Source organism: Biomphalaria glabrata, chromosome 17, assembly GCF_947242115.1.
Source record: "Biomphalaria glabrata chromosome 17, xgBioGlab47.1, whole genome shotgun sequence".
NCBI lineage: Eukaryota > Metazoa > Mollusca > Gastropoda > Planorbidae > Biomphalaria > Biomphalaria glabrata.
The window spans coordinates 213,648-229,597 of NC_074727.1; the positions used below are offsets into that span (position 1 = coordinate 213,648).

The 15,950-nt window shown below is 34.1% G+C and overlaps 1 protein-coding gene across 1 annotated transcript; it reads right to left on the bottom strand.

Moving 5' to 3' along the window:
• Positions 1-291: 291 nt before the first annotated feature.
• On the bottom strand, positions 292-14,909 carry LOC106058979 (mitogen-activated protein kinase kinase kinase 13-like). Its single transcript, XM_056015539.1, has 10 exons — positions 14,734-14,909; positions 11,617-11,726; positions 10,440-10,549; positions 10,047-10,163; positions 9,029-9,157; positions 8,078-8,484; positions 7,706-7,954; positions 7,513-7,547; positions 4,464-4,775; positions 292-2,751 (listed from the first exon to the last, which is right to left on the bottom strand). The coding sequence occupies exons 1-10, from the start codon at positions 14,858-14,860 to the stop codon at positions 2,647-2,649; spliced, it is 1,701 nt and encodes a 566-aa protein (XP_055871514.1). The 5' UTR covers positions 14,861-14,909; the 3' UTR covers positions 292-2,646.
• Positions 14,910-15,950: the final 1,041 nt, after the last annotated feature.

Below are 15,950 nucleotides of genomic sequence, written 5' to 3' on the forward strand. Positions count from 1 at the left end.
GCTTAGCAATAAAATACTCATAAGGGGAGAATGTCCTAAAATTTGTGCTGATGTCAGAAATAGATGATTCTAAATCAAAGAAAAATATCACATTCCATAGCTTAAATGTAAACAAGAAAAGGAAGATATACCAAAAGTAAAGAGAAAAAAAAGTGAACAAAGAGAGAAAATAAATATCTTTGTTTAGAAGTATCAGTTAATGCCTTTAGACAATAGAAGGAAGTTAGTGTATAAAAAAAAATTGGTCTCATTGGAGAGTCTGGTACAAAAACTTTTAAAACAAAGTGCAATGAGAGATAAAAACACGCAATTTCAGACAGCCAGGCACATCACTGTTGAATGTATAATTTGTAACATCTTGCCAATGTTGTAAGACTTGATACAATTAAAAATATTAATAGTATTAAAATGTTGTTGATGGTATAATTTCTGCTGTTGGAGCTGATCTCTGAGATTTGGTATTAATAATTACCAGACATATAAATTATTTCAGAAGTGAAGCCATTTAATAAATGACATATTGAATAGGATTCCCTAAGATGAAAGAAGTAATAAAACTACATAGTGGAGAAAGTGACTATAGAGATGGCCTACAATGAATTGAAGCTAGACTGAGTTTAGCATAAGGAAATAAATCATTAGTGCAAAAGTTAATTCACTTTAAAAATAAATTAAAATATATAGCAAGGAAATGAGCATCATACACTTAGAAGCCTTTCTTCACAGGCCCACTTAGTTTTATTTCCAAATGTTCTCACAAACATCTGATGATTCTATCATTGGCTCTATCCCCACATGAAGTACCACCATTCAAAATCACTATATCACCACAGATGTAGTGGATACAGTACTAATTATTAAACTGATCTACAATGATTTTGGTAACTCATTGAAGTTTAAATATTATTGACTCCCCTGATAAAACTATATAAAAAAACGGGGGAGGGGGGTTAAGGGGGATTTTGGAAGGTAAATTTCATATGCACAAGATTCACATAGACTTGTTCAAATTGATTATTTATACTAGAAATAGAAAAATAGGTCCAGAGAAATGGAAAAATGTGTGAAAATCACTAATATTTGGAGCAGAATTTAACTAAATACATTTCAAAATTAGAATCTAAAGGTACTAATGTCCTTTGATCAAATCTCATTTAGATCAAAATAATTAATAATGTAATTTTTTTTTTAAAAACCTATTAAACAGTAAGCAGTTAGTTCAATTGAAACAGCTGGTAGTTTTAGAAAGGATGAGTTCACAGAACTGTTAGAATGGACATAAAAGAACAAAAATAAAGTTTAAAAAAATACTGCTCATCCTCCTCCACACAATGCATCAATGGCTCAGAGTTAGCTTTGAAAAGTTATTCTAGACTTGTATAAACCATTGACAAATCTGATATAAAATGACAACTTTTGATTCATTGATTTAGTGTATGCTTTTATTTAGTTTAGATCAAGTTTCTATTGGCAGAAAATGCACCAATTTGCCATCATTATAATATGATTTTCCCTAATAGCAATGCATTTCACTTTTTCTATATGTGACAAGCATAATACAATCAGGATATGGTGAGGTGATGCTTACATAAACATTTAAAGTTTTACTATTAGTATAAGATAATTAGAATCATGCCACACAAAAAATTACATATTCGCATCAATGCAAAGAAGATGAGCATAAGTAAGGAAAATCAAAACTCTTTAGTCTTGATGTATCAGTGGCAATGATAGACAATTTGTGTATGGTAGCCAAACTAACTGAATAGTTTATTCTAAGTGTAAAAATATAATTAAAGTTTATTCTAAGTGGGAAGCGTGGTCCAGAGGCTAAGGACGCTTGAATTTGGCTTGGCTACCTATGAAGGGGGCTCGAGGTTCGACACTTGACTGAGGCATAGTTGTGTTTACTGAGCGCCTAAAGGCAGCACGGAAAACCTTCTCACAGATACCCCCTTCCCTCTCACTGGTCCATGAATGAGATTGGACCATAGCATTATGAGCATGCTATAGGCATGAAAGTAGCACTATATTAAAGCAATAATTTATTTATTTATTTAAGTGTAAAGATATAAAATTAAGACATTTTCACAGAAATTCTGTTTCTCCTGACTTGCTGTAGTGGCGACATGTCAATTGTTGAGGTTTTTTAATTGAGTGAGAATGAAAATACTAATTGTTACATGACTTCAATTCAGATTTAAACTGAATGCATTCCATGAAGGTCCTCATTTCTAAAGATGGTGCACAATGATAAATTAATCCTTTTATGTGCAATTGATGGTGGTCTCAGACCAAGAGCAGTGAAAACATTGGTTTGATGCACTGTTACATCCACCAAGTAATGCAATTCAAAGATGCTGTCTTTGTGTTTTAAGATGTTTTTGTTATAGTGAAATTTTGAATCCATTAAGTCACAGGACTAGTTTACTGCTTGATTTAAACAAATGGCGAAACAGCGTAAATGGTAGTCTATCCAACTTGATGGATGTCCAAACAAAACATTGTAAATGGTTGTCTAACCTTCTGTATCGATGTCCGAATGATGTTTATCTAGCACAGTTCACTGAACAAATGAACAGACTAATTGTAAGAGATAGAACTGATGACTTCTGTCTGGAGGAAATAGAACTAAGAGAAAAACTACTACCAGTGTGTACTAGTTTCTAGGGATCTGGTTTTGTGTATAGTTGATGAGACAGTCATGTCAGAGCATTCATCAGAACTTGAACTAGTTTCTGTATCACATTTCTAAAATGAAATAAAAATATAGCTACTAAGTGAAGCAGAATTAGAGTTACTTAGAGCTAATAGTGAATAATAAAAAATATTTGACATTATTCATACTTTTTATACACAGCTATTTGACTGCAAAATTACTTAAATTTTTCCAAGTTTACAGAGACAGCAGCTCATACATTATGACATATGGTTAACAAGTGTGTTAACCTCCCCCACCCTGTTGCTGATGAGGCAGATAATGAAAAAAAAATACACATGAATTGACTGGCAGAAGAGACAGATGTGATTAAATATCCACTGTTGAATGCATAACATGTAGTTCGCAATCTCAGAGTTTTCTTGAATCAACTGTATCTGTAGGCCTCTCTGTCTGCAGCTGCACATATTAGGCAAGATTCTACCATATTTGACAAGTGTGTCAACAAAAAAGCTTGCTTTGGCATTCATACTCTTCTGGCTTAACTAATAAAATGCAATGCCAGCATGTAAAACTGATAAGCTGCAGTGAATTCAGAAACAAAACAACATGAGATTCTGTAGACTCTAGCATACACTTGATTGGCTTTCTGTGAGTACAAGATCAACTACAGGGTGGCCATACTTTGTCATTTTTGCATTTAGAACAAAGATATGCTCTTGTACCTTAGTGAACTGATCACTCCATGTGACCCTCTAAGAGCCTTGCTTTGGGCTAAACACTTCTAGTTTTGCCAAGTTTCTTCCTCAAAAGTTGAGGTTTTTTTTTTCAGTGCATGCAAGCATTGACCTTAGACAAGCAACATGCTTCATTACACTCCAAAAGAAAATTTTGACTTGTCTGCTCAAACCTTTTAAAAAATTGGTTTGTCATTTTAACTTTTTTCTTTAAGCCATGTTATCACAACACCTTGAGCCTACATTATGTGTGTTAACAGCGCTATAGAAATTGAAGATTTTTTTTTCAAATGATTTTGTTCTACTAGATGTGCGTTTTTCATGCAATAGATAAACCTTGGAGGTGTGAGGCCCCTAAAACCACAAGGCCATAGGCAGTCACCCACACTTTGAACCATTCTGGGGCAGATGATATAAAGGTCGCCTTGTTTCTATGACAGATGGTTAACAAGTGTGTTAAGTGGCCAGCACAATGACCAACTGTCTTCTGTTTAGAAGCCAAACAATCACTCTGCCACCATGCCCCCCCACATATACTTTAGCCCTCTTAATTTTCTTTTCTATAACCTGAGGCAGTGTTTGCTTTTAAACTCTCTAATTAGCTGCATGAATGTTTTCCTTCTTTTCCCCCACATTTCTTCTATTTTCTTTTGAGCAGTACGCTACAACAGACATAGCTGTACATCTCTTTAAGGAAAGTTTTCATGAAAGAGAAGTAGAGATGGCACAAGTTAGTATACCCCAACCTTTCACATTTTAACATGTGCTTTTACTTGAGGAAAAATATGCAGTATATGTTCCAGGCCATTTCAGTGTAGCCTCTTGATGTTCAGAGTTAATGCCTTTTTTTATTTTATTTAGTTTTTCAAATTTATTTATCGACAACTAGTTGGAATGGAAAGCAGGGCTGCCTGGTCACGTGGTATGCGCCCTGGACTGTTATTCCAATAATCCCTGGTTCAAACTTTGCCTAATGCCATACCCCATCATCCTGCAAGAGGTTTGAAAAATAATCTTCAAATCTGAAGGTACATCCAAAACAAACAAGACTAATAGTTTCTACTTACTTCAAATATTCTGTCATGGGAGTTGACTTTATTCTTCATCTTCCTGACAGTCTTCTCCCTGTCGGACAACCCATCAGGTATATTTGTAAACTTTGTCAACTCTGCTTGTAAATTTTCTGCACTGCCCGTAGACAACAAGCCATTACCGCCACTGCCATCTTGATGACCAGAGCGATTGCTAGTCATGTCCTCCTCAGACAACACACCTTCAGAACTGAGAGTTGAGAGAGACTGGTGACAGGGAGGGTGGCTACTTGATTCATCATCCTCACTAACATCTCCTTCTTCTTTGGACCATGAATCTTCAGAGTGCTGTGGGGACAGTTCAAAATGGTGTGATCAAAACATACAGTTGTCATTTAGTTTGAAGTTATAATCAATGAATGCACTGTGGATGAACTTATTTTTTTAACATTTGTCTTTAAACCTAATCTAAATTTGTCTTTAAACCTAAAATCTCAGTTTTCTTCACAGATTTTATCTAAAGAGAAGAACTGACTACTAAGTAAGTATGGCTTCTTAGCAGTGTGGTCTGTGCTTTGGCTGTCATTACAATAGCCCTGGGTTCAAACCTGTTATCCTGCAGGATGTTTGAACTAGGAGGTAATATGCTAAATTTCTGAAGAAAACATATAAAACAAAATCAACCCAAGACTTATAATTTATCTAAATTATGTTAAAGATTTTAAAAATATTTCATCAAATAATTTCCTGGCTCAGAAAGTGGTCAAAACATTTCCTAAGTTGGCCCAGATTGTTAACAATTTGTCTAGTGTAATCCCAAGCTAGAGCTTATAAAAATAATGAATGATGATAACTAGAACAAAGTATTATGTGAATGAAAACTTACTTCACAGAAACTATCTGATATAAACTTTTCACAGGTAAATTATGAGTGAGTCTGGTGTGAATGTACATTTTGGTTTTCTATAGTTATAATGTTTTGTTTGAAGTAATGCACAAATTGTAAGACAAGTGTCTTTACAGATAACAAAGATTATTATTATTATTTCATATCCACTGTACATTGAACACTAAAACATTTGGCAAGAAAATATAGAATGTTTCATTTCTGACAATTTTTCTCACATAGCCAAATAATTGTGAGGTGGAAGGAAGCATCATCTTTAGGGTTTAATCCACAAAAGTGAAGGGGGGCAAGAGATCCTTTTTGATACCACCAGTTTGGAACCAACACATATGAGAAAGGCTCGACCCTTCAAAAGTCTTCAGAACAGGCAGCAGATCAACTCCAGCAGTAGCTCTAAATTCTGACAAACACAGCCCTTAAACCAGACAAGCATGCAAGAACCACAGCTCATTGTTTTCCCCAAACAACCACTAGCATATCACCAGTTAGCCTGCAGAGGCCAGCGACTGTAAGATGTTTCACAATGTTAGCTCTTTTCAAAACATTCAAGAGGGTAAAAGCCTACATACATTTGCAATAATTTGCCTTGATATCCCTGCTACAATTGAAAAGACATGGCAATGGATTTAAAATTTAACAAATTAATCTTGATTTCATATTTTCATAACTCATGAGGAGCATTTTCACCTTCAGTTTTTTTTATTTCAAGTGTTGTTGTTTTTTACAAACCAGATGAAATAAGAAAAATGATACAAACATACAAATCTATCATCTGTGATTTTTTAAGTATCCCACTAACAAACTATATAGGCTGAAGATTAAAATTCATATGAGGCTGTATAACCTTAATGACTTGAGTCTGTTTAATCTGACCGCACCAGGAAATGATCATTTTGGTGCTAATAACTGGCTGGTCAATTACACTGTGACTGGTTATTTCATCCTGTCACTTTGGTCAGATCATTCTCAATTAAAAATGTTTTTAGTCATTGTATAATTTTGTTGTTAAGGGTTTGCCTTTAAGCACTCATTTCATATAATATATAAATATTCTTATTTAGAATATTTTTTTTTTATGTTTTGAACATGTTATTATAGTGTTTATAGTGTTCCCCCTATATATTGTAATGCTGGGTTTGTATTTAGTTATATAGTTTCTGTTTGTTGTAGGGATGTCAATATTATCCTGTGCATATTGCGTGATGTAATGATAAAAGGCCAAGGCATGGTGGAAGTGGGGAAAATCTTTTTAGAAATAGAAGTACAATTTGAATAATTATGATCAGGCCACTCTGCTCTCATAATTTTATCATCAAAGGCCAAGGTGTGGTGGAAGTAGTGTAAATCTTTTGAGAGATGAGAATAGTTAGAATACTTATGACCATACCGCAGATAAAGTATCACCTGACTGCCATCTTTCACTTTATCTTTCATTGTCAAACTTTTTTTTCTTAAATATGTACGTGTCATTTCAAACCCTAATATATAACATTTTATTTATTCTAATAAACGCTGACTTCAAGACATATGCAACAATGTACAGCAATAGGAATCAAAAGATCTTCTTCTGTACCTACTATCAATAGCCTATCTTTTTGATTTCAATTAACAAGCAAAAACAATTTTTACATTGACATTATATTTTATTCTTATTTATTAATGTGTAATTATTATATTTATTATTATTATACTTATTATAATTATTATATTATAATGTGTAATAATAAAAATAAATATATGAAATATTGTTAATTTCATACTTTTTACAATTATAATTTGATGGATTAGAGAATGAAATGACTAGCGGATGAAATGACCATGGGATGAAGTGACCAGGGGATGAAGTGACCTGGAACCAATTAAATGATTATTCTATGTGATACAAGAACACTTTGGCACTTCAGTCCTGATTAGTGGACTGGTGTTTAACCTTTGGTGCAATGAAATTTATATGGTTATGTTTTTTATTATCAAGATGGGGATTATCACCGCTGACACTGTGTGGAATAAATACTTGAGTCATGATCAAACTACAACTTTGGAAGACTACCACTGACACAGTGTGGATCAAAGTAACAGGGAAGTCAGGATTTTACTAAGATCAGTGTAGATAAGACCTACACAATTACACAACAAAAATGGTCATTTAACATTGATACAATATTTTACTATACTAACCTTTGTATTTCTAAACTTCTTTGGAGCATTGGTGACTCATTTCTTTTTTCTATTCCACTTTGGAAACAGTTGGTCTCTAAATTTCCTAGCGTATTGTATCCTCTAATGTTTTTATAACTCCTTCCCTCCATCAAATCAGATTCACAAATCCTTCTGGAGGGGCTTCTATTCTTCTGACGCCTCATATCCTGACTGCTATGTACACGTTTAAAGCCAGAGTTGACAGCCAGAAGTTGATTGTTGAAAGTTGTATTGTTGCACAGACTGTGGATGTTGTTAGAGTTGGTAGTAGGACTGTCTTGGAGAGATTCCTCAAGTTGACCAGATGTTAAATGACAACTTTCAGTGGCTGAGCTATTGATTGGGTAATTTAAATTTTCATTTGAGTCTTTTTCTTGCACCAGATTTGATTGATCCTCCAGTATGTCAGCAGGGGAGGTAACTGGTGAACAAGAACATGAACCTGACTCAGTTTCAGGTCAGGATTAGAGGTCAATATCCAGAGAGGATTTTTCACTCATAGTTTCCAAGTTCTGTTTTGGGCTGGACAGAGGGGATAGGTCACATGTGCTCTCCACATCTGCACTGACCTGGGATGAGCGTTTGCTGCTACAAGTAGCATCACTGCAACCACCATCACAGCCAAAGCAGACATCATTAATGTTATTGTCTTGATAGGATGAAGAGTTCTGTTTTGATGCTGGTAAGTGTTTACTTAGAGGTGAGTGTTTTGAGATTGGTGAGTGCCTGGTGGCAGAAGTGGATGAGTTTCTGCAACAACACTCCTGACGTTTCTTAATGTTGTTTTCCATATGAGTTAACCTGGTCTCTTGGCCATCAGCTTCATCTTCACTTCGATACTCCCTGATTGCAGTGGCAGGTCTCAAAAATTTAAATGTCCCAGTATAGGGTGCATGGTCAGTAGGATGAAGCCCAGCAGGGTTAAGTTTGATGTTTGGGTGTCCAGTGATGCTTCATATGTAGATTGAGATTTATTTTTATTATCTCATCTCCATCTCTTGTTATTCATCTTTTAAAAACCACATATATATTCTAAAATTAATTTCTTGTTTTCTTTTCCTGAATACCATTTTCATATTGTGACATATACAAATTTAGGGTCAAACATTTATAGGTCTAATGGCAGGTCATTTATCTATACAAAACTCAGCCTGTGCATCTTAATACCATTTGGTGAAGATATTCTTTATGATTGCTAGTTAATATTTACTTAACAGTGTTATAGATTACAAGTCTTTCCAGTTCCTCAATTAATGACCCTTACTTTGACATTAGGTCTACCTTGTCATTTCCCTCTGTAAGACTGTGCCTTGTCATTTCCCTTTTTGCCTATAAGTCTGTCTCTTTATTTCATTCTATACCTAAATTCTATCTTTTCATTTCTCTTTATGCTTTATGTCTACATGGCCAAGGATCCCTTGCAGTATGATAGTGGAGTGTGAGCTATAGATTGTGGATATAAAGATACACTCACATAACAAGAAAATTTACTTACGTTGTGACTTCAGACCCTGACCTATGTGTACGTTTTTTACCAAGTCGATCTAACTTTTCTTGAGCTTTTATGATTGGTCGAACGATACTCTTTCTATGTTTATTGTACAAAGTCAATTGTTGTTTTCGTCTGATAAAAAAAATATTTCATGATTAAAATTGAATGTTCGCCATGATACAAAATAATCATACAGAAAATATCAACATCATGCATAAGTAACAAGAGATAGTCTCAAAAAAAAAAAAATAATGAATGAAGAGGTGATCCAAAATTATTTTATATAACTTTAAATCAATCTTGGGTTCAAGAATTACATGTGACACCTATCCCGCCCCCTCTCTTCTGCTCACATTTCACTCCTTGTATATACTCTTTCCTCCACCCCTCCCCTCTCTCATGCGTAAAACCAATTCCAGCGACTTAGGCAAATAACCATGGTGTCTATGTATACTTAACTTAAAGTATTTTGAGAAACATGGTACATGTATTATATTTTTACTTATTATTAGCAAGTGTTTGGCATGTATGGCTGGAGATACCTTACAGTCATTAAATAAACAAATGTTAATGTAAACAAATAATTGCATTAATTTTTAGTCTATCATCGTTTCATTTTGTTTTTTCTTTTTCTTTTTAAAGTATTATCTTAAAAAACTTTTTGAAAGTAAAAGTGTGCCTCTTAATAAACACACATACACAAGCCAAAATGTTTATTAAAGAAAATGATGTGAAAAACAAACACACATTTACATTTAGTACGTGAAAAATATGTCTTAACACAAACACTCATGCAAAACATAGATATGAATAATTCGTTTAAAAGAAATAATACAATAAACGTACATAATGTATTTCACGCCAAAACGTCCCATCACCAAAACAGCTCGCGCCAAAATGACCTTCGCGCCAAAACGGTGGGGCCAAAACGGCTGCGCCAAAATGTCCTGCTTCGTGAGAAAAGCACCCCTAAAACATTGTAAAGCATGACTAACATTAACACCAAAGAACATGTCCTTACTTGATGAGCTCCTGTTCTCTCTTTTCCAGTTGCAGCATACAAGCTGTTAATTCCATATACAAATTGTTAGCACGCTCCAACTTGCTTTCATAATGCTCTCTGACATCTTGTGCATGTCTAAACAAAATAATTAACATATTGAAACATAATAGTTAACACTTCATAGCAACAAATAATGGAAATATCCAAATTTACTATATGTTTTGTCAAAGTCTATATAGATACAAGTCAGGGCATGAGATAATTAAAAATATAATTGTCAAGCTTATTATGTCTTACTTAAAAATAAAACAAAGTACTTAAAAGTCAAATGAAAAAAAAAAATAGTTGCATAAATAAATGATCTTAATTTCATGAGAAAGAAAAAAAACAAATACTCTCCATACAAAATACCTTAATTCTTCTTTTCTTCTTTTTATAAGCTCTTCTTCTAGCTGTGGTAAGTTGGAACCTTCAGCTTTCATTTTTTGGAAATTTTCACGAATCTCTTTCCTCCAAATTTCCTAAGCAAAAAAAAGGTTTAAATATTTTCTTATATTTTTTAATATATATATAGTAGAAAAAAAAAAAGAAATAATGAAAAAATATTTAGATAGGAATTGGTTCACTTTAAGAACTAATGACATTAGAAGATAAGCCAGAGCTGGAACAGAAAGGAGTTAAATTTGCTTTTTTTTGCATTAGGTCAAATTATTTCAACGCCATTCATGGTCAGAATAAGAAGTTTGAATAGAGTCTGAAAGAAGGTCACCATTACTACCATATAGCAGCAGGGATACTTGCAGTGTAAAAGCTTTTCTCTCTCAGAGTGTAAAAGAAGGCAAGAAAATAAGAGGCTGTCTCTTTTTTTTTTGTATGAAGAAAGCTTAGAAGCTTTGCATTGGTTGAAAAAAGTTTTTTTAATCATTCAAAGCACAAGTTCACTTCTGGCTCTAGCATTGCTATCACACAGCTACATTAAGTACAAAGCCAACTTCTGATGACAAACCAAGATGCTGATACTAGAGTAATATCAATTCTTTGTACCCACCTAGGAGAAGGAAACTTCTGAATTGAAACCTCTGCTGCCTTGCAGCTATACAGAATCATGGGAAAGGTTTCGAGAGTTGACCCTGAGAAAAAATCAGGAGACTGCAACCATTAGGCAGTTTGCAGAGCCTGAATCACCACTGATACCAAACTGTATCAGCACTTGCCACTCCTTAGGATACATCAGCCCAATGGAGAGGAAAGCAATATCATTCTGACCACAGCTGATGCCCAGGCATTCATCTTATTTCAATGAGATGATCCATAGTTGCTTTGTGACTGAAAGAGCCCATGATGTATTAAATATGTACTGTTAAACGTTAAATGCCATAAAAAGACAAATTTTCTAGCAGAATATGACAAGTCAGGAAGCCATCTGCTCTTTGCTCAAATAATAATGTATATATATATGCATTATGCACAAAGGCAGGTTTTTCATCTGTATATTTTAATTGGGAAAATGAGAACACCTCAGATAATTTCTTAAGAGTTTCTTGTTGATAATGACAGAACCCATAGTGTCAATCTGTAAAGGACTTACTTGAGATTCAGAAAAGTCCTCCCGACTGAACCGAAGTAATTCAGCAGAGGCAATCTCAAGGTGCATGAGAATTTGTCTAACTGATGGTCTTTTTTCTGGGCTTTGCACTCCTGAAAAAAGAAAAAGATATTTTCCATTAAAATAATTCTTTGGTGATAACCCTTTTTTTTTTTAAAGGAGTAGGCTGATGATTTATTTTTTAAATTTCATGTATATAGAGAGTGTGGTAACCTATGCATACAAATTTTTGCCAGTAAATACAAAGAAAAACATTTGAACAGTTTACATTAAGATATAAAATGTTGATTAGATTAAAAACCTGAATAATAGTTATAAATTAATGTAAGCAATAAATTAATGTAAAATATACTACAACAATGCAACGAAGATGATAACCAGTTCCCACTTCTTAAACTTTCCTCAAGATCTTACTGTGTGTAATGTTATTCCTTGATTTATTGTTTGTTTGTTTTAAGTGAATCCTGTTAATTTTTTAACATAATTATACCATAAGAGATTATTAAAGTACCCAGAGATTCAATGAACAGATCAACATAGCTTTATCTTTTTGGTATAAGGGGCAACTGCTATAGTCAAGGCTGTGAATTTTTTGCCTAATGTGTTTCAAATAATAAAGTCTGCTCTTGTGTAAATGTAAATCTTTCATAGTAACCTTTATTTCAATATATGTGGACTTAACTAAAACCTTTGACACTGTGAACAGAGAAAGTTTCTTGAAGATCATGTCAAATTATTATAAATGCACCCAAAAAAAAATCATTAAACTATGGTGCTGCTCTTTTGTTATATATATGTGTGGATTGTTCTTTCAGAATTGAAGATTACTACATCCTAGCCCAAATCTCCTGCAGGATAGTGGGGGATGGCAGCTGGCAGGGCTCAAACCTGGTCCATTGTTAGGACAGTTCAGAGCCCATGACCAAACAGTCCTCTCAATGGCATGAAAGCATGTGTCCAGGAGAGAAATTCATCAAATATTGATTTGCAAAACAGTATCCAATGGGTGCATATATACTTAACGAAAGTAATGTATGGAATAAATATAAGATTTAAATTCTATGATGGTTGTTTCAATTCCAGACATCACAAAGTAGCTAATGATTGTTATGAAGGTTTAATTTACTCAAGAGGAATTATCTAATAGAAGATTGTATTAATTTAACTCTCATATTAGTATTATTACTCACACAGACCTGCCTACCAAAAAAAGTCCAAATGCGTAACGCTGATGGTCAAAGTGCGTATTTTGGCACCAGGATGCATAACACTTACGCGATCCACTATTTTGTCATATATATATATATATATATATATATATATATATATATATATATATATATATATATATATATATATATATATATAATATTAGATCTAGATGTCATGATTAGATCTACAATCTAAATCTAGATCAATACAACAATAGAGATGATATCTAGACTAGATCTATGTCTATATAATGAATATTATCTACTCTAGATCTGGGCTCAAGAGTATTACCAATGCCGTGGATCCACTACAAACGTAGCTCTACTCCAAACTTTCGTAGGCCTACCTTCATCCTTGATTGGCTTGATCTATTCTATACTAAGACTAAGAATCTAGTCTAGATCAAGACTAGATGGTAGTAGATGTTATTGATCTAGATCTAGTCAATCTAAATCATACTACAACTAAATTGGATCTAGATCTAGATTGTAGAGTAATGTAGAGAATCATGACATAACGTAATGACTAGCTAGAAAGCTGCTAGATCTATTCCTGTATAACATTAATAACAAGTTATCTAGATTCTAGATCTAGAATCCTAATCTAGACTAGATATCTACAATGTCACTCAATGTGTTTTGAATCGATATCATTTCGATATTTTTTTCTATATAAATGAATACAAGAATCAGGGATTCAACATAATTAATTTCTACTAATGAACTTACAAAAAAAAAAAAAAAAAAAGTCACGTTGGTGTATCAGCTAACTGACAGTACCAACCCGCCACTCCCCCGTTCTTCATTTCTAGACTAAATCTAATTGCTTTTAAGAACCAATCAACGTATAGATCTAGACACAATGTGTTCCCCCACCTTTTCTGTTCCTCCCCCCCCCCCAACCATGACCTCCGTGACCCAACAGGATGGCTTAGCGTGACCTCCGTGACCGCTCGTAAGCTAGTCAAAAGAGGGAAGAAAAAAAAAGGATACGAAATGCGTAACGCGATGGGTTAAATGCGTATTTGCGTACTGACTGTCATTTTTGGGAGATTTTGCGTAACAAATAAGCATTTTGCGTAACGGTAGGCAGGTCTGCTCACAGCTTAAATAGAATAAAATCTGCTAAATTTTAGAAACAATATAAAAAAATCCCAATCAATAAAGTAAAAAAAAGTTTGTTGTACTCCTTTTCAGACCTTGTGATCTATAGAGCAGATGATGTAAGTATCATCTAATTCTATGGCCAACAGTTAACAAGGGTGTCAGGTGGCCAGCACAACAACCAACCAACCACATTTACTTTCCCCAACTAATGTCAAGTAGGCCTACCCATATGATCAGGGTTGGGTGGATTCAGAGGCGTCCTAAAAATCCAGTTCAGAAGTAAGTTCAAACACCAGCTTTTACTGAGATTTGAACCCAAAATCTCTTGGTTCAGAAGCCAAGCACATTAAAACTCAGCTACCACACTGCTCAATTATAAAATGTCTAATAGATCTAATGAAAATTGCAATTTAAACATTAATCTGCTATCATATTATCTAGACCTAGATCTTGGAGTATCCTGTCTAGTCTCTACTCTAGATTTTTCTACTAGATCTAGAATCATTTAGATTACATTTCTACAACTAGACCAGACTTGAGACTAGTAATATTTAATTATGAGTATGAGGCTAGTAGTAGTACAACTACTCACGGTACTAGTAAGTAGTACTACTACTAGATCTACTTACTACTTAGAATTAGTATTTAGTTTATTTAGACCAGATGACTATAGAGTCTAGTAATAGTAATAGATCAGATGATGAGATGATCTAACTACATCTACCAAAATAAACCAGATTGATTCATTTAAAATTTATTACCGAAATCGTCAGTTAATTACCGTCAGTTAGAATCTGTTTACTAATCTCAATTGCAAGAGAATCAACAGAATCATCTAGACTTGATATGGGAATTTGAAATCTATCAATTTTCCCTGAATTTCTATGACAAACATTGAGTGTTGCCATTTCTTTTATTTTAGATCTAGATCTAAATATTAATGCCACTGTTTTTTGTTTACAATGAATCATGAAAGGAATCTAGGACACTAGGTCTATTCGTGATTTCAAAACAAATGAGTTGACTGTATGTAAGCTTAAAAAGTTTTTTCTTTTTAAAAGCCACGAAATTAAACTAAATTATCAGTTACCAAGGATATTTTTCAATACATCAATAGGTTTTATTTAATTTAAAGATTAAACGTATTTTAATATCCCGAATTTCATTTTCTTTGTCAGTTTTCTGTAGATCTATTCTTCTTACATAGATTCTAGATGTATGGCGCAACTAGATCTAAATCCTCCCCACCCCCATTTTTTTTTCCGCGGAAACGCTTCAAAGACCAGCTTAGGCGTCAACTTTCCTTGGCTGACAGAAGAGAGCACCTGGTTGCATGCGGCCTCAGAACGAGACAGCTGGAGGTCACTTACGAAGGCAGCGGGATACACATTTTAAAACCAAAAGAAAATCTGCTGTCGAGGACAAACGCAGACGGCGAAAAGAAAATCTAAATCGACCACCTGCGGACAATGGTTATGCTTTGCCTGGATGTGGCAAAATATGGGACATACTGCATTCCTCACTGATCTTCGGACTTGAAGACTAGCCTTATTATTATTAGCAGGATGTCCAAAGAGTGGCCTTTTTTCCTAGTGCAGCCAGCTTTGCTTTGGACGACCCTTTCTTTGTGCTCCCTTCAGTGCCTCTCGACTTTCGACCCATAAAAAATGTTTGGGATCTACCTTTGAGCTGCTTACAAAATTAGTGCTGAATGTAAAGAAAGGATCCTGTTTTGAAAATTTCGATTTCACCAATGCCCATTGTCCTTTTCTTTTTAAAGCTATATTATAGGCAGCATTACTTAGGGAATTTAGGTGCCCTTACTACCAAGGCATCAGCATGCCTACTTTTCAATGTTTACCTGCAAGTGTTTTATATTGTTACGAATCTCGATATCCAGGCTCTCTTCAAACTGCACCACACGACACAACGAACTTAAAGAACCTCACAACTCAGGGCTCCAAAGTAAAAGTAGCAATTTAATTTCAAATACAATAC